An 18,850-nucleotide genomic window follows, 5' to 3' on the forward strand; every position below is an offset into this window, starting at 1 on the left:
CCTTTACTGGGTTTAAAATAAGTAGAAGGGTCAAAGCTGCTGATAATTATTCATTCATATCAAGCTTCACAGATAATAGTTTTCTGCTGAAATACAGATCAAGATCAGTTTTTCCAAAACCTGGCTATCACCTGGGGAAAACTATGAATGCCTAGGCCCCAGAATCTGCATTTTTAACCTAGCACCAGTGTTTCACGTAGGCCAGCATTTGGGAACCACTGGCCTAAACGAATGTTTACTGTCTAGCTTCTGCATACCATTTAGTTATTTTTCAGCTGATTCTTCCAAAATCCTGGGTCTGATCATTAGTAGATTTTCATGATAGTTTAAACTGCTACACTTTTATTGAGGAATAATAATTCTATCTACATCATTCTTATCAAGGTGTTCTTACTGGGTTTTCACCCCAGTCATGCGTTATGAGTAAAACCGTTTGTTCTTAGCCTATTGCTGTTTGCTTTTTAGGACAAAAACTGCATGGTCATTGCTTCTTAATATCAAAATCGCCGTCTTATAATTCAAAATGCTATCATTTTGTGGCCAGTATTTTGTAAATATGCTATTATCACAGACTCTGTAAAAGTTTCCAATTCTGGAATTAAAGATCAGGTGGGGAGTCCCTTTTCTCTGTATTAGGGTTTATTCGTGGTAGAGAATGGTTTTGTCCGATGTCTGCTGCTGAGGTTTGGAACTGTGGATTCCTCTGGAGTATGTACAGTATCTGAATTCCTTTACTAGTCCCACAAAAGCTGCACACTGCCAACTTCTCTGACTTTAGAGCTCTAAATTAAGGCCAGTTCCTTTGCTCATCCCACAAACTCTTTCATGTTCCCTAACCGCAGCCTGAGAAAGGCGCCTTGGTTTCAACAGCAGCAGACCAGCATATGTTTACTTAATTCCTAAGACATGATGACAGTGGTCTCTGTGCCACTAAAAGCTTTTCTCTTTATTATTTTCGGTTGAAACTGATTTCCAAGCTCTCCTTGCCTGTCACGTGTGTTTTGCAGTGCCTTCAGTGCTGCCCATGAAGAGCAATGGAAGTTAAAGGAACAGCAGCTGAAAGTACAGATTGCTCAACTCGAGACTGCCTTAAAATCCGATTTAACAGACAAAACTGAAATCCTTGACAGATTAAAAACTGAAAGAGGTACATATAAAATGACTACTGACTTACTCGTTTCAGACATGCGTGTTATTCATTGTTATTCACTGACTTGATAAGTACTTATTACAGTGCCTGCTGTTTTGCCAGGCACCTTGCTGCGTACTAGGGACACAGCCTATATTAACAGTCATCCACTTTTATGAGTTTATTGATTGCTCAAAATTTCCCTTTACTCAGCTTAGCGTATATGCCAAAGGAATTATTTTTTCTCAGAGTTACTCTTGTTCAGGTTCTCTTTAATTTGTTTAATTCTCCTGAATTTATTCAAGAGTCAACAAGTGTTTATTAAGCACCAGTATGTGCTAGGCACTATTCTAAGTTCTGGGGATACAGCAATGAATAAAACAAAGACCTGGTCCTCATTCAGCATAAATTCAAGAGGGAGAAACTGACAGTAATTAAATAAATATGTGATACATCAGGTGGTGGCAGGTGCAGTGGAGGAAAAAAAAAAGGCAGTGTACGACAGCCAAGGACGGCAGAAGTCTTGCCTGGCTGTTTTTGATCTGATAGTGAGATGGCTAATTCTGCTCTGTGACAGAGTACTTAAATAAAGAAGCCTTGTCAAGATGTCCCTGCTAAAATAATAATCATTAATAAGTTACATGTTATGAGTCCCAGATCTCACCCTTCTTGTCTCACAGAAGTAAAATAATTATAATTAAAGTAGATGTCTGCTCTACTATATTATACACACATATACACACAAATGCACAATCAGGGAAGTGAATTAATTGCTCCAAGTGTTGCATCTGTTTGCTCAGCTGGTAGGTAAACCCAGCGATGTGATAATAAGGTTGCTCCTTTTGAACACTTGCAGTTCAGTTGCATGAGAACATTTAAAAGTTTAATGCAGACTCAGTTAAAAAAACAATTACATATCTAGTCAGTACTCTCTATATTGATTTAGATCACAATGCCATATTTCGTTAACTCTAAGAAGATTTGTTTTTCCCATTTTAATATCTCTGAAATTGGGAAGCATCTTATAGGTGATAACATTTTTAAAATTATGGTGTAACTTTTTTTTAACATTTTAAGAAATCTGAAATGGGAACACATCTTATAATCAATGGGGTCTTAATTTCAATGAAATATGTGTGCAGTATTTATTTACCAAGTGGTTTAAATGATGACAGTTTATGAAATTTTCTCCAGAAGACTGTGAGTAGAATAAAATGATGACATGATTTCTGACTGGGTGGATATTTTAAAGTTTTTATGTCAAAGATTCTTAGTTCCTAACTTTAATATGTAGTGTTGAATACCTAACAGAGTGCTTTATTTAGTAGTTGCTCAATAAATTCTTCCACCGAAGCGGAAGGGCTCTGTATTTCCTCTCTCTTTTCTTTCTTAAGGAAAGAGAAATGAAATAAACCTTTCTTGTTCACGTGCTTTCTGTATTTCCCTAGATATCAAAAGTTCCAAAACTCTTATCTTTACACCAATTTGAATTGGTCTTTAGACCAATTTGAATTGGTCTCTGGTAAGAAACTGTTAAGAGGATAGAATCTTGATGTTCTTTTAAAACCTATTTATTACTGTTGGATTAAGTCTGGGGGTTCTTTTCAGTCCCACAGCCCTCAATGTAATCACTATTAATATTTTTATATATGTCCTTCCAGAGGACATACATACATTCAATTTTATACATATAATTTTATAATGTGCTTTTTTATTTACTGTATTGTGAAATCGTTCCTTCAGTGTAAATATAAATCCGCATCATCATCATTTATAATGGCTGTCATAGTTTTCCACTGTGAGGATGTACCATAGATTGTTTAACAATCTTCTGTTGTTGAATTTTTAAATAGCTTCAGCTTTTTTAAGTACCCTGAACATCTTTCTACACAAATCTTTACACATTTATCTGATTATTTTCTTAAGAAAAATTGCTAGAACTGAATCTTTTTAATGCAACTGTTATTTATTTTAGTTATTTTTGCTTGCATACCTGAAATTTACAGGTCTAATAATTTCAGTTTTTGTTTCTTTGTGAAAATGTTAAAATAGATTATAAGAAAAATAATACAGCCTTTAAACAATTTTTTCCAGGAAAATACTAAACAAAAAATTGAAGTTGTCTATTTAAGGAAATCTTTTAATATTTAGAAAGTTGCTTTTTTGTATTACAGATTTCAAAATTGTTTAATTTTACTTTGAAGTCTCTTCACACATTTACCTTTTCATGTATCAAGTGTTCTCTGCCAGAAGATGTTTCCCTGGCTTCTTGTAGTCATTCATCTAACTGGCAAATTATTTTTAGAGAATACTCACCTCTTTATTCAAGGTACAAATTAGTTTCAGATTGTGCGAATATGTGGGGGAAGGATATGTAAATGCAGTTTGCATTTGGTTAATGCTTAAATTAACTGCATGTGTTTAAGGGCCTGCTTTTGAAAGTTCCTTTCTATCTTTAGCTGAAATGCATAATTCAGCATAATGCATATGGTTATATTGATCACAGCTGAAGATATTAGCACAAAGGAGCTCTGAAAATTGTTTAGTTGAATTGTTCTCTGCACTCTGCTTATTAATGGTGTGCTTGAAGAACATAATTTTAAAAGAGTGAAATGTTATCTCATTTGAATAAAATGCTGTTTAGCTTAACCTGCTTTTTGTCAAATCATAAGGTAAGGAGGTTATTTTTCATCTTGTACAGGGTGCTTTGATTTTTCGTATTATAATTCAGCAAGTCTATTTCCTCTTTGAACTATAATGTCTCCATACATTTTAAAGTCCCAGGAGTGACATCCCCAGTAAACAGTTTAAGAAAGGAAAAATATAGTAGAGAATTCTACATAAAATTCAGTAGAGAGAAAGTTACTGGTGCTCAGTAATATCTTCTCCCACTAATAAGTTATTTTCCCACTAATAAAGCCCTGGTTTTAAAAATACCAGGTAAGTGGGAACATAGTTGTTGAACGAAAAATCAGAAAAGGAAGAAATATTTGAGTAAGTTTATTTATACCGGTAGCATATTATTCTCAGGACCCTGCTCTGAAAAATTGAAAGAATAGAAGACAACATAGGAATAAGATACACTGCGTCTGGATGAAGATGGAACGGTCATGTCCTTACACTTTTGGTTTCCCTCAGAACCCCTAAAAGTTTCACTAGCCAGAGAAGGAAATTACATTATCCTCAGGACCTTGGTTCATTTACCTCCTTTTTTGTTACCTAGTCATTCTATCTGGATGTTGTTTTAACCCAATCAACATCAAATAAAGGGTTCCACATTCTTACTCTACTCTCTAACCAAAAGAGCAAATTTATCTCATAAGAATTCATATTTATTATTAATCCTAATTTTTAGTTTAGAGATAAATGTTTGATCTTTACCTTAAAAATTTCCAAGTATTGTTCACATTTGGAAATTCTTTCATTTAATTCACTGAATATTAGTAATTTGTACTCTAGGATAACCTTCTAACCTCTTATCAATAAGAAAAATATTTACATATTTGATATTAAAATGGCTCTACATATCCTAGGGTAACTTTTTTTTTTTTACTTTTTAGTTTGCCAGAAGTATGTTATATTAAAAATATTCAAATTTAGTTAATTTCTTCTTAACTGTGTAATTTACAGTTTTTACTTATATATAGCATTTATGGCTTGGGAACACAAAGCTTTATAAAAGTCAGAAACATTTTTGTATAAAATGCAGTCAGTGTGCAAATGTATTCATGTAAAGAATTCTTGGCAAATATGTTGATTTCCCTTTTTTTAAGGAAAGGAATGATGATCATAAATCTTTGTGAGCAGGATGAAATTAATAGAGACACTTTGGATATCATGGTTTAGAGTCAGTCCACAGGGAGCCCACAAAGTAGAATACTTGACCACCACAACGAACTCTAGTAAAGAAGTACACTTAAGAACCTAGGACTAAAGAGTAGATTTGTTAGCTAGCTATTATGCTTTCTTTTTTTAAGTTAAGTATGTTTAATGCAGAGAGTGAAAAATTAGTCTCTCTATGGATTTGCCGTCTTCTGTAGCTCTACCCTATACGCCTGCTTGTGGGTCATGGCAAATGAGCACATAGGCAAACGTAACCTATCTCCATTCCTAATTAATAGCATGAACTCTGTGAATAAAGAACACACGTGAATTATTATTGATACTACCATGCACTGGTTGAGAATCCATTTCTCCTCTCTTAACAGATTTATTAAAAATGGGGTTGATTATAATTCCATAATTCCAGAGTTATCAGAAAAACTATCTTGTTTTAATGAAAAGACTTTATGCTGAATTAGGAAAAGATAACTCAAGGAAGTCAATTAGAAAAAACTAAAAGAGAAAAAAATTTTTTGCATGCCTTTCAGGATCCTTAATAAGTAAGTAAAAATCATAGATTTAGAAACATATTTTCATAGGTATTTTAGATAGAATGTTCCTTTGAAGTTCCAGAGGCCACAATTTCCTTATATTAATACTGTGAAACTAAGTCCTAAGTTTTTGATAAGCAAGTGAATCATATGGTAGACACATGATAGTGTTCATTTGTTCCTCATTCCCCTGCTGCCTTAGTCTAAGGTGCTAGCTCAATTTCCTGTCTGGCCTCTCTGGCTCTCTAGATCGAGCTTGGTGTGTATCATGAATTAAGCCAATTTAAAATGTGTTCTTGTACCTCATTCTCACTTACCTTTCGAATTGTGTTGACTTCATTTTTAAGACCAAAATGAGAAGATCATTCAAGAAAATAGAGAGCTACAGTTACAGTACCTGGAACAAAAGCAACAACTTGATGAACTTAAAAACCGCATGAAGTTTTACAACCAGGTGAACTATTTTCTTATTTAGGAAACGAACTCCAAATTTTTATCTAAATATTTTATACGTAAAGAAAACACTATACCACAAAGCAAAAGAATACAAATGTATAACTTAGTTTATTAATTCATGGCATCTTGCAGTTTATGTTCCACGAGGGTAATCTACATAGTTGGAATGTCTCTTGCACTTGCCATTGTGAGCTTTTACTTACTCTGTCTTTTGCAGGAGAGTGATATTAGTGCTGATGAATTGAGTGAAGCTCTCCTGCTTATAAAGGTAACTTTCTAAACTTCATCATGAATTTCATGTCTACATATAACTGTTTCAGCATAATGATGACCCTTATCTGTAACCTTTATACTTGGAGAATGAATTATTCAGGAAAAGTGGTCAGGTGACATTTAGTTACAGCATATACATATTTCATAATGACATCAAAATTACATTAAAGTAGACCTCAAAAACTCTTATTTAAAGCACTTTCCCCAACTGTAACAAACATTTTACTTTTATATGCCCCACTATAAAACTAACCAGCAATTTTCTGTCCTAAGAGACCTTGGTGCACCCTATTATCTTAAGTAAAATATTGAATTATATATGTCACCAGAAGATATTTTCCAGTTCTAGAATATTCTGTTATTTACAAGAAGACACAGAAAGTACATTTCTTTCCTTTTAGATCATCATGGTATAGATTTTAATCAAATGAAGAATAGAAATAAACGTACATGATTCTTTTTTACTTCGTGAAGTAATAAACTGTTTTTTTATTTCTCTGTAATTGTTCCAAATGTCTATCCAAATATGTATTCTGTATCAGGACTGCTTTATTCCTAACGGAAAATGGAAATATATCTGTTTTCAATTAATGATTGTTTCTTACTATATCCATATTAATTCACAGTTACATTTTAGAAACTCTTGTTTTGGTAATAAAATATGTTTTTGTTTTAGGCTCAAAAATCACAAAAAAATGGAGACCTTTCTTTTTTAGAGAAAGTAGACAGTAAAATTAATAAAGATCTAGAACGCTCCATGAAAGAGCTGCAAGCAACTCATGCAGAAACAGTGCAAGAACTTGAAAAGACAAGAAACATGCTAATTATGCAACATAAAATTAATAAAGATTATCAGGTAATATAATACACTAAATCGGGAGGATAGGTTTCCCATAATATTCTACTGATGATTTACATTTCAAAGCAGTATCATGTATTAGCATCTGTTATAATCTATTATCACGTGTTACCACATGCCTGGAATTTAGCCTTGTATCTAGATACTCCCGACTAAAGAGTTCTAAAACAAGTAATTTTTTCAGTGCCTGGTTTTAGAGAACGAATCATGGCGACGTATTCACCAACGCCGGCACGCTCCGCAGCTGGTCCTGCCACAGCCGCCTGTTATATTAGCTTCGAACAAATGGGGCACCACTCCTTAAAAGGGACCCAGAGTTTTGTGGGTTTTACTCCTGGTTAATGAACACTGCCAAGCATAATTTTCTAAACTGTAAGCTCTTTGAAGTCAGGAAACAATGGCTTATAGCTCCCGGTATCCCCAGGATCTAAAAAATGCTTGAATCATAGTTGCTTTAACAAATGAAAATGGAACAAATCCTGAGTAATGAAACTTGTTATCTCTGTTTTTTTAGATGGAAGTTGAAGCAGTGACCCAGAAGATGGAAAATTTGCAGCAAGATTATGAACTCAAAGTGGAACAGTATGTCCACCTTCTTGATATCAGGGCTGCACGCATCCAGAAACTAGAAGGTACAACGTGCACAATTCTTTGTCCACAGTAACTAGAGGAGTGGATTTTTACAGCAGTTGAAAATGTCATCCAAATGTACACTCACACTTCCTTTTTGCTCTTTTTTTCCCCAATTTATTAACTATAATAATAAGTTACCAGAAAGGCTGTTTTTATCTGATACTTTTCTACTCAAGAATTTTTAGTAATTCCCTACTGCTTTTTGAATTTGGTGTTGCAGGCAAGATTTCAAAGTACTTCATAAAGTACCACAGACTAAATTTAACCACATCATTTCTAATTTCTCTTCTAAGCAAACTGTGCATCTCAGCCAAACAAGTCGGCTTGCTCTTTGTCAGATTCATCTTGTTCGGTCCCACCACCAGGGCTTTGTCTGCTCCATCTGAACCTCCTTTCTACTCTGACTCCAGGATATACCATTCCCGGCTTCAGAATCTAACTAAATGTGTGCCCATGCCAGAAAGCTGGCTCCAATTACTGCTAGCCACCCCTCTACTTGAAATGCCCTTACAGTGGTTTTCAGACTTTAGCAAGTAAGAAAATTACATGGGGAACTTGTTTCAAAGGTAGCTTCCTGGGCCCTACCACTGGAGATCTTGGGGTCTCTGATTTGATATATTTAGAAATAATTCCAAGCAATTCAGATGCAGGTGTAAGACTGTACTTTGAAAAACACTACCTCAGCACTTGCCACTTTTACTCTCATGTACTCAAAAAATATGTTTAGGGATTGTATTATATAAGTGTTCTTCACCAGTGCAGTTTTGCATATCCTCTATGACTGCAACATAATAAGTTCTACAGTGATAAGTACTTTGTCTCTCTTTCATGCTCCCTGCCATACAGTACTTAAATTCAGTGATCTATGCCAGCAGTAATTTTGCACTCTTAAAGATCACTGAGAATCCAAAAGGCCTTATGTTTATATGGGTTATATTCATGATATTTATCATATTAGAAATTAAAAATGAGAAATTTAAAAAATATTTGGCATGCTAAAATAATAATAATTAACCCATTACATGTTAACATAAATTACAGTTTTATTTTTTAATAGGTATATTTTCCATACCAAAAAGATAGACAAGCAACATGGTTTTAAATTTTTTTAATTGCTTAACATTTTTGCAAATCTTTTCAGCATCTGTCTTAATAGAAAACAGCTGGGTTTTTATATCTGCTTCTGCAGTCAATCTGTTATGATATCACACATCACATAGATTCTGGGAAACTCTATTATACACTTGTAAGAGACTAAGAATGAAAAAGGCCAATAACATCTTAGTATTATTTTTAAAATAGTTTTAACCTCACAGACCTCCAGAACAGTCTCAGGGACCCTCAGGGGTTCCCAGACCACACTCTGAGAACCATTGCTCTAAGTAGAAGGGTTCAGTAACTATCTTCATCTGACTGAACAGGGTTTTCCAAAGCCAAAGAGCAGTGTGTTCCTTTTATTTCAAGTAGTACTCAATAAAAATTCACTTAATGAAATTTTCCTGAATAACAGGGAGGTCACATAGTTTGAGATTTTCATTCCTTTCAAGCCTCACTAAGTCTTTACCAATATATTCTATCTGTGTCCTAAATTCATTGATTGATTCCATAAACATGCTCAAGTTCCTAATGTATCCTAAGCAAAGTGCTAGGCAGTGAGAATACAAACAGGGAAAAAGCTCGGGCTTTTTCCTCCAGGAGCTTGGAAGTTGTGAACAAGTAAGTAGACAGTTATACTTTACTGTGAAGAGTGTGAAGTTAGAAAAATTCAAAAGCTACCAAGGAAACATTGAGGAGAGAATGCCTATTTATACCTGAAGATTCAGTGAAGACCCCACACAGTAGGTTTGGAGGCTTTAAAGATGACAGAATTCACCACTAAGTAAAAACAATGAAAGGCTTTCCAGGAAGTAGATGAAGCAGGTAAAAATGCCCTAAATGTGAAGCACTGCCATTCATTTGAGAAAATGCATGTGGATCTGTTTGGAACTCAGGATTAGTAAATGGAGAAGAACCTGGATTTAAGGCTGGTAAGAACCAAATCCTGAAGGCCCCATTTGCCACCCTGATGAGTCTGAACCTTATTAACCTAGAGAAGCACCAAGGAATTTTTAAGGTAGGGAGTAGTACACCCAGAGCTTCATTTTGGAGATTATGCTATAGGTCTTGGGAAGAATGAGTAAAATTTAAAGGAAGGGAGGAATTGTGTTCCATTAATAATCTGGGTAATAAACACTGGGGGTGTAAGTAAGGTAGAATCAGTGGAGATGCAGAGGACAGGGACAAATTTGCTAAAGACTTAGGAAATATTTTTGAATAGCAGCGACCCTACAGATGTGGGGAGAGTAAAAAAAAAAAAAAAAAAGAGGAACCTAGGATGACACTGTGATATCTAGCTTAGGCAGCTGGATGAAGGCTAACATCATCACTTGGAATTCAAGGTACAGAAATAACTAGAAGACAACATGAGCCATTCTGCTTTGGGTATATTGAGTTTGTTGTGCCTAGGGGATATCTAGGTAGAGGGCTCAGCAAGCCACTAGATGTGTGGGTCTGGAATTGAGGCAAGAAATCTGAATTAAAAATAGAAATATGAGCGTCTTCAGTATATTGATAGTAACAAGTCATAAAAGGGGTTGTGATCACTAATCATTAGAGAAATGCAAATCAAAACTACAGTGAGGTACCGCCTCACACCGGTCAGAATGGCCATGATTAAAAAGTCTACAGGGCTTCTCTGGTGGCGCAGTGATTGAGAGTCCACCTGCCGATGCAGGGGACACGGGTTCGTGCCCCGGTCTGGGAAGATCCCACATGCCGCGGAGCGGCTTGGCCCGTGAGCCATGGCCGCTGAGCCTGTGCGTCTGGAGCCTGTGCTCCGCAACGGGAGAGGCCAAAACAGTGAGGGGTGTGCGTACTGAAAAAAAAAAAAAAAGTCTACAGATAACAAACGCTGGAGAGGGTGTGGAGAAAAGGGACCCCATGTACACTGTTGGTGGGAATGTATGTTGGTGCAGCCACTATGGAAAATAGTATGGAGGTTCCTCACAAAACTAAAAACAGAACTACCATATGATCCAGCAGTCCCACTCCTGGGCATATACCTGGACAAAACTATAATTCAAAAAGATACCTGCACCCCTATGTTCATAGCAGCACTGTTCACAATAGTCAAAACATGGAAACAGCCTAAATGTCCATCAACAGACGAATGGATAAAGAGGATGTGGTACACATATACGATGGAATACTACTCAGCCATAAAAAGGATGAAATAATGCCACTTGCAGCAACATGGATGCAACTAGAGAATATCACACTAAGTGAAGTAAGTCTGAAAGAGAAAGACAAATACCATATGATATCACTTACACCTGGAGTCTAAAATATGACACAAATTAACCTATCTAAAAAACAGAAACAGACTCACAGACGTAGAGAACAGATTTGTGGTTGCCAAGAGGGAGGGGGAGAGGGAGAGGGATGGACTGGGAGTTAGGGGTTAGTAGATGCAAACTATTACATTTAGAATGGATAAACAACAGGGTCCTAATATGTAGCCCAAGAAGCTATATCCAGTCTCCTGGGATAAATCATAATGGAAAAGAATATTTTAAAAAGAATGTATATATGTGTATAACTGAGTGACTTTTCTGTACAGCATAAATTAGCACAACATTGTAAATCAGCTATATTTCAAATAAATGAAAGGGGATGTGATTACTCATGAGAATGTGTAGACTAAAAAGAGGATAAAAACAGAACCCCAGCAAACTAGCAGAGAAAGAGAAACCCTTAAAGAATAAGAGAGGTAGGAGGAGAAGCAGGGCAGACGATGACATGAAAGCTCACAAAAGTTCACAAAAGAGGATGTGGTCATCAGTGTCAATTAAGCAAAGAACTCAAATAACACAAGGACCATTCAATCTAGAAACTGGTTAGTTATTGGTGACCTATTCTAGAGTAGTTTCACGAGAAAAATAAAGCAGATGCTTTTTGCAGGAAGTTGAAGAGTGTCTGTTAGATGAGGAATTGGAGACACAAGTATACATTACTCTTTTTAGAAATTTGGATGTAACATGGCAGGGGAAATGTGTATCTAGAAAGAGATACATCTTTTTATTTATTTTTTATTGAAATATAGTTGATTTACATTATTAGTTTCAGGTGTACAGAATAGTCATTCAGTATTTTTATAGATTATACTCTATTATAAGTTATTACAAGATAATGGCTATAATTCACTGTGCTATACAATATATCCTTGTTGTTTATCTATTTTATATATAGTAGTTTGTATCTGTTAATCCTGTACTCTAATTTGTCCCTCCTCTTCCTTCTCCCCTTTGGTAACCACAAGTTTGTTTTCTATATCTGTGAGTCTATTTCTGTTTTACTTGTACATTCATGTGTATCATTTTTAGATTCCACATATAAGTGATATCATACACTATGTGCTTTCTGTGACTTACTTCACTAAGTATAATATTCTCTAGGTCCATCCACGTTGCTGCAAATGGCAGAATTTCATTCTTTTTTATGGCTGAGTAATATTCAATTATATATTACACCACATCTTCTTTATCCATTCATCTGTTGATGAGCACTTGGGTTGCTTCCATGTCTTGGCTATTGTAAATAGTGCTGCTGTGAACGTTGGGGTGTGTGCATCTTTTTGAATTAGTGTTTTCATTTTTTCTGGGTATATACCCAGGAATGGAATTGCTGGATTATATGGTAGTTTTATTTTTAAGTTTTTGAGGAACCTTCATACTGTTTTCCACAGTGGCTGAACCAGTTTATATTTCCACCAACAGTGCACAAGTGTTCCCTTTTCTCCACATCCTCTCCAACATTTGTTGTTTGTAGACTTTTTGATGATAGTCATTCCAACAGGTGTGAGGTGATATCTCATTGTGAGTTTCACTTGCATTTCTCTAATAATTAGCAATGTTGAGCATCTTTTCATGTGCCTGAGAGCCATCTGTATGTCTTCTTTGGAGAAATGTCTATTCAGGTCTTCTGCCCATTTTTCGATTGAGTTTTTTGGTTTTTTGATATTGGGTTGTATGAGCTGTTTATGTATTTTGGATATTAACCCGTTGTCAGTCGCATCATTTGCAAATATTTTCTTCCATTCAGTAGGTTGTCTTTTCATTTTGTCAATAGTTTCCTTTGCTGTGCAAAAGCTTTTAAGTTTAATTAGGTCCAGTTTGTTTAGTTTTGCTTTTACCTCTTACCTTAGGAGACAGATCTAAAAAAAATATTGCTACAACTCATGTCAAAGAGTGTTCTGCCTGTGTTCTCTTCTAGGAGTTTTATGGTTTCGGGTCTTACATTTATGTCTTTAAACCATTTTGAGTTTATTTTTCTCTATGGTGTGAGGGAATGTTCTAATCTAGAAAGAGATATATCTTTTTTAAAAGCAGCTTCTTAGAAATGTAATGAACACATTTTAAATTGCACTATTTAAAGTACACAATTTGGTGAGTTTGGGCCTATGTATATACCTGTGAAACCATCATCAAGATAATAAACATATCCATCATTCCGCAAAAGTAGAAAAATATAGATTTTAATAAGCTGAAGGGAAGGAGCTAGTGGAAAGAGAAATTGACTTTATAAGAGAGAAGATAATAGAGCAGAGGCAAAGGAGCAGTGAAATCTAAATATTTACCTCAGATGTTCATTCAAGGGCCTTTTTTTTTTCTTTTTCTGTTTCCCTGGTATAGCCTGTATTACCACTTAAGTTGTAATTTTTTTAATAAGTGATGTCAAAATAAATGATAGATTTCTTTATAATACAGTATCATTTACAGAAAAACAGTGTAGTCATAGAATTTAAGATTGAGACTATACACCAAAAGCACTCAGACTTCCTACCACTTCAGAAGCCAGTTTGTATCTTTATATGTCAATACTTTAAAACCTCTAAACTGTGTGTCTTCTCTTGCAGCCCAATTAAAGGATATTGCCTATGGCACCAAGCAGTACAAATTTAAACCAGAAATCATGCCAGATGACTCCATTGATGAGTTTGATGAAACCATTCACTTAGAACGAGGCGAAAACCTATTTGAAATCCATATCAACAAAGTAACCTTTTCTTCTGAACTGTTACAGGCATCTGGAGATAAAGAGCCTGTCACCTTCTGTACCTATGCTTTCTATGATTTTGAACTACAGACAACTCCCATAGTGCGGGGCCTTCACCCAGAATATAACTTTACTTCTCAATATCTCATTCATGTTAATGACTTATTCTTACAATACATTCAGAAAAATACTATTACTCTTGAGGTCCACCAGGCTTACAGCACAGATTATGAAACAATTGCGGCATGTCAATTGAGATTCCATGAAATCCTAGAAAAAAGCGGTCAAATATTTTGCACAGCAAGTTTGGTTGGTGAGTACAACCTTATAAACTTTGGCTGTTTGAAGCACTGATTGGTTTATACATTAATATGGTGTTCCACATTAGTATCTTCTCTCTCAGGTTCAAGGTGCCTTTAGGGTAAGGACAGCATTCTCTGATATAGCTGCCCACAGTTGATTGGACTCTCTTAAATGTCACTAATAATTTCAGTAGAATGGCTATTAATTTTTTAAAGCTTATTAGTGCAAATGTTTATTTACCATGTTGATATCCTTGTTTGATTAAACATTAATTGTAGTACTTTTTTTTTTTTTTTTTTTTGCGCGGGACGCGGGCCTCTCACTGTTATGGCCTCTCCCGTCGCAGAGCACAGGCTCCGGATGCGCAGGCTCAGCGGCCATGGCTCACGGGCCCAGCCGCTCCACAGCATGTGGGATCTTCCCGGGCCGGGGCACGAACCCATGTCCCCTGCATCGGCAGGCGGGCTCTCAACCACTGTGCCACCAGGGAAGCCCAACTGTAGTATATTTATCAAAGTTTTTTAAGGAGCTTATCATGTTATCACTGTTACTAAGCACTGGGAATACAGTGATCAGTGGTAAGTAAGACAGAGCCCCTACCTTCATGTAGCTGACCTTCTAGAGGGGAAGATGGGCCATAAAACAAATATACATATCATTAGGTATGAAGAAAAATTATCAGAGCAAGAGGCTAAAGAGAGAGATGGAAGGTTGCTAATTCAGATAAGGGCTTCCCTACAGGGTGCCATTGGTAAAGACCTGAATAAAGATCCACGTCAGGATCCAGGGGAAGAATGTTTCCAGCAGAGGAAACAGCAAGTATTGTACAAAGGCCTGAGGGAGGAACAAACCTGCCATGTTGGAGGAACAGCAAGGAGGCCAGTGGCTAGAGCAGAGATGAGATTAAAGCAATAGGCAGGGACCAGATCTCACTGTACAGCCTTGTGGGTCATGGTGAGGTGTTTGGACTTTTTTTTCCTCTGAGTGATGCAAGTCATTGGGTGGTTTTGAGGAGAGAAGTAACGTGATCACACATAGGTTTTAGAAAAATCACCCTGCATGCTGCTGGGAAGAACAGTCTGTATGGGCCAAGCAAGAAAATTAGGACCATTATCAGGCTATTGCATTAATCTGTGAAAAGATGTTGGTGGCTTGGATTACGATGGTAATGAAAGTGGTGATAAGAATTGGTTATATTCGGTGTATATTTGATTAACTCTTCCTTAAAAACGTGCTCATCAATTGAATGTAGAGTAATGAGGGAAACAAATGAGGCGAGAATTTCTGGTGTGAGCAAACAGGACAGTGATGAGGCCATTTATCGAAGAAGACCTGGGCAGGGAACAAATTTGAGGAAAAAAACTAAGAATTGTGTTTGAACAAGTTAAGATTGACCTGCCTGTTAGACAGCCAAGTGGAAATGTCACCTAAGCAGCTGGATATACTAGTCTGAAGGTCAGAGATAGAAATATAAAAGCAGGATTCATTAGCATACAGAATATATTTTAAGCCTTGGGCCTAGATAATTTCACATAGAGAGTGAGTATACATAAAGAAGAGAAGGTGACCAAGGACTGAGCCTTGGGAGACTCCAAAATTTAGAGTCCAGGAAGAAGAGGAAGGGCCAGCAAAGGAAACCGAGGAGTGGCCAGTGAGGTGGGAGACAAACCAAGAGTATACAGTATCCTAGAGGCCAAGTGAAGAAACCTTTTCAAGAAGGAAGGAGGGTGCATAATAGCCAGGTCATGGCAGCAACCTAAATGCCCATTGACAGACGAATGGATAAAGATGTGGCACATATGTACAATGGAATACTACTCAGCCATAAAAAGAAACGAAATTGGGTCATTTGTAGAGACGTGGATGGACCTAGAGACTGTCCCACAGAGTGAAGTAAGTCAGAAAGAGAAAAACAAATATCGTATATTAACGCATATATGCGGAATCTAGAAAAACGGTGCAGATGAACTGGTTTGCAAGGCAGAAATAGAGACACAGATGTAGAGAACAAACGTATGGACACCAAGGGGGGAAAGTGGGGGTGGTGGTGGGATGAATTGGGTGATTGGGATTGACATGTATACACTGATGTGTATAAAATAGATAACTAATGAGAACCTGCTGTATAGAAAATAAATAAAATAAAATTCAAAAAATAAATACATTTTTAAAAAGGAAAACTTTTTAAGTGGCCAAGAAAAAAAGGAAGGAGGGTGACTTAGGTTCTTGGGAGGGATTTTATTTTATTGATTGCATAGGTGATATAGTTACATGGTTCAGAAGAACTTGCCCTCAAAAAACTTAGTGTGATGGAGAAGTAGACTGGTGAACTGCCAGTTGTGCCAAAGCAGTCAGTCCTAATGAGGACATCTTTCTTCATTTCTGCAAAGGAAGCATAGAGCTCTTAAGTCTCCTGGGAGCCCTAGAGGAAATCGTCACAGAGGAAGAGAGAGAAAGAGCTGCCTGAGTTAGAAGGCGTACTACAACTACAACCCCAGCAAGAGGTTGTGCAGGGCAGACATGTGAGGGTATATTACATACGGTATAGATTTGGCACAGCTATGGTGTTTTTCCCTGTACTTACGGCGCAGTAGGAAAATGGGAAGGTGCCAAAGATTTCTTGAAAGTTGAATTCATATTCCATTCATAATTTTGAGGTTTCATTTTGTATCTGTCAGACTACATTGAGTGCAACTTGTTAAAAAATAAAAAGTAGCATCAGAAAGAATCCGTGGAGTATTTGACTCAATGTTTAGATTTTTCTTTATATTTTAGAAAGATTGAAATAGTATAAACCAGACTACCTCAAACATAGTTTGACATAGTTTTTTAATAATATTTAACATACGGTGGAACTCGTACTTGCAGAAGTAACTTTATTTTCTTTATCTCTGTTATTTGCCAATCACACATCATTTGTGCAAGTCATATATTATTTTACTCAGTATAAAATTTATAGTTTTAATGTATAATACCATTGATGTATTTTTTACTGGTATATATTTTGATTTATGGGACTATTTTAACAGTGAGTTATGTATTGGTTTGTAGGAACTAAAGGAGACATCCCCAATTTTGGCACAGTGGAATACTGGTTCCGATTAAGAGTTCCCATGGATCAAGCAATTCGACTTTATCAAGAACGGGCAAAGGCTTTGGGATATATAACATCAAATTTTAAGGGGCCAGAGCAAATGCAATGGGTAAGCTTGTTTGACTTTACGACCCTTTTATGACACAGAAATTTTATAGTATTTCTTTATATTATCATGCTTTAAACCGAAATCATTTTCTTTCACAGCCATCAAGTGGCTTTTTTTAACTTTTTATTTTGAAATAATCATAGACTTACAGGAAGTAGCAAAAATAGTACAGAGGTCCCATGTAGCCTTCACCCAGCTTCTCCCAATTATAATATTTTATGTAACTATAGTGTAGTATCAAAACCAGGAAATTGATATTGGTACAGTACTATTAACTAGGCTACAGACTTTATCCAGATTTTGTAAGTTTTTACATGCACTTATGTGCGCATGCCATGTGCACGACTACTTTGTGTGTGTGTGTGTGTGTGTGTGTGTGTGTGTGTGTGTAGGAAGAAGCGGAGTTCAGTGCAGTTTTATCATGTGTATATAATCATGTAACTACCACCACAATCAAGATACAGAATTGCTCTTTTACCACAAAGGAACTCCCTTGTGCTATCCAGGACAGCTTTGAAAAAGAGAATTGCAATACGATTATTACACATCAAGTGACTTTCATTACAATTTCTACTGTTAAGGAAATGGATAGCTATTATTGAACTTTCAATTATTCTCCTTTTTTCCAACTGTTTCCAACTTCTTCCAAGCTGTTTCAGAAACTTTTAGGTTTCTGAAATGCAGAGTAAAATATAAAATGAATATTCTTTTCCTGAGAATTAGAAGTATGAATGCAATTCCTCAGAGCAGCATTTTCCAAACTGTTTCATGGAGTCTTAATAGCCATATTTCCAAAAGAATTCCATGATCCAGTAAATGCAGAAAACACTGAATTGAGAAGAATTCAATAGGATCCTTGATTTTAGGGCTTCTCATGTATAACGTGAATCTCAAGAGGAAGCATAAAGTATACACTTATGTTAAGTAACAAAGGGATAGACTTGTCTGTTCAAGTCATGATTCTCTTTTTTCATTTGGACCTGCCCTCTTCTAATCCATGGGGCTGGGCCTCCAGTGGCCAGCTTTACATTTGGTGATCCTGTTCTCTCCCACTCCACCCAATTATGACTAATGATTCAGGAATATCCACCTGCCCCCAGCTGAGCGAATCAGATCCTGCTTTCTGAGATCAAGAGAAAGCAAGACTCTCCATGCCTGGAACATGTAAAGTTGGGAGCTGTGGGACAGCCATCTGCTACCATGCTAAATGGCAAAGGAAAGAAAATGGGACTGGAAAGAGAATAATGAGCAAAGCATACAGAGAAAAATGGAAACTAGTTGGAGAGTAAATAAATTCCTGTCATTTTCCAGTCCCATTACCTTCCTCAGATACAACCACATTTCTGCTATACATTTCTATGAAATAACCCTGTAGCCTTATATAAAAGTCTCTCTTCATTGTATTTGCTGGGTGGAATTAGTTTCCATAACTTTCAATTAAAAGAACCATGACTAATATAACATTGATTCCGAAACTTAAAGAATGGCACCCATTTCCCAGAGATCATCCTTCTGGACTAGTATCCTT

At 36.2% G+C, this 18,850-nt stretch overlaps 1 protein-coding gene across 4 annotated transcripts in view; it reads left to right on the top strand.

Moving 5' to 3' along the window:
• Nucleotides 1-18,850, top strand: part of RPGRIP1L (RPGRIP1 like) — a gene marked incomplete at both ends in the record, with an annotated part of 94,413 nt that overhangs the window by 31,501 nt on the left and 44,062 nt on the right. For all 4 annotated transcript variants that reach the window (XM_079723141.1, XM_079723142.1, XM_079723143.1 and 1 more), the window contains 7 exons: nt 1,008-1,147; nt 5,850-5,956; nt 6,176-6,226; nt 6,908-7,087; nt 7,605-7,722; nt 13,677-14,129; nt 17,171-17,322. In XM_079723141.1, coding sequence (XP_079579267.1) covers nt 1,008-1,147; nt 5,850-5,956; nt 6,176-6,226; nt 6,908-7,087; nt 7,605-7,722; nt 13,677-14,129; nt 17,171-17,322 — 1,201 coding nt within the window. The remainder of the gene's footprint in view (nt 1-1,007; nt 1,148-5,849; nt 5,957-6,175; nt 6,227-6,907; nt 7,088-7,604; nt 7,723-13,676; nt 14,130-17,170; nt 17,323-18,850) is intronic.

The sequence above is a fragment of the Hyperoodon ampullatus genome (assembly GCF_949752795.1).
Source record: "Hyperoodon ampullatus genome assembly, chromosome: 18".
NCBI classification, from domain to species: Eukaryota; Metazoa; Chordata; class Mammalia; order Artiodactyla; family Ziphiidae; genus Hyperoodon; species Hyperoodon ampullatus.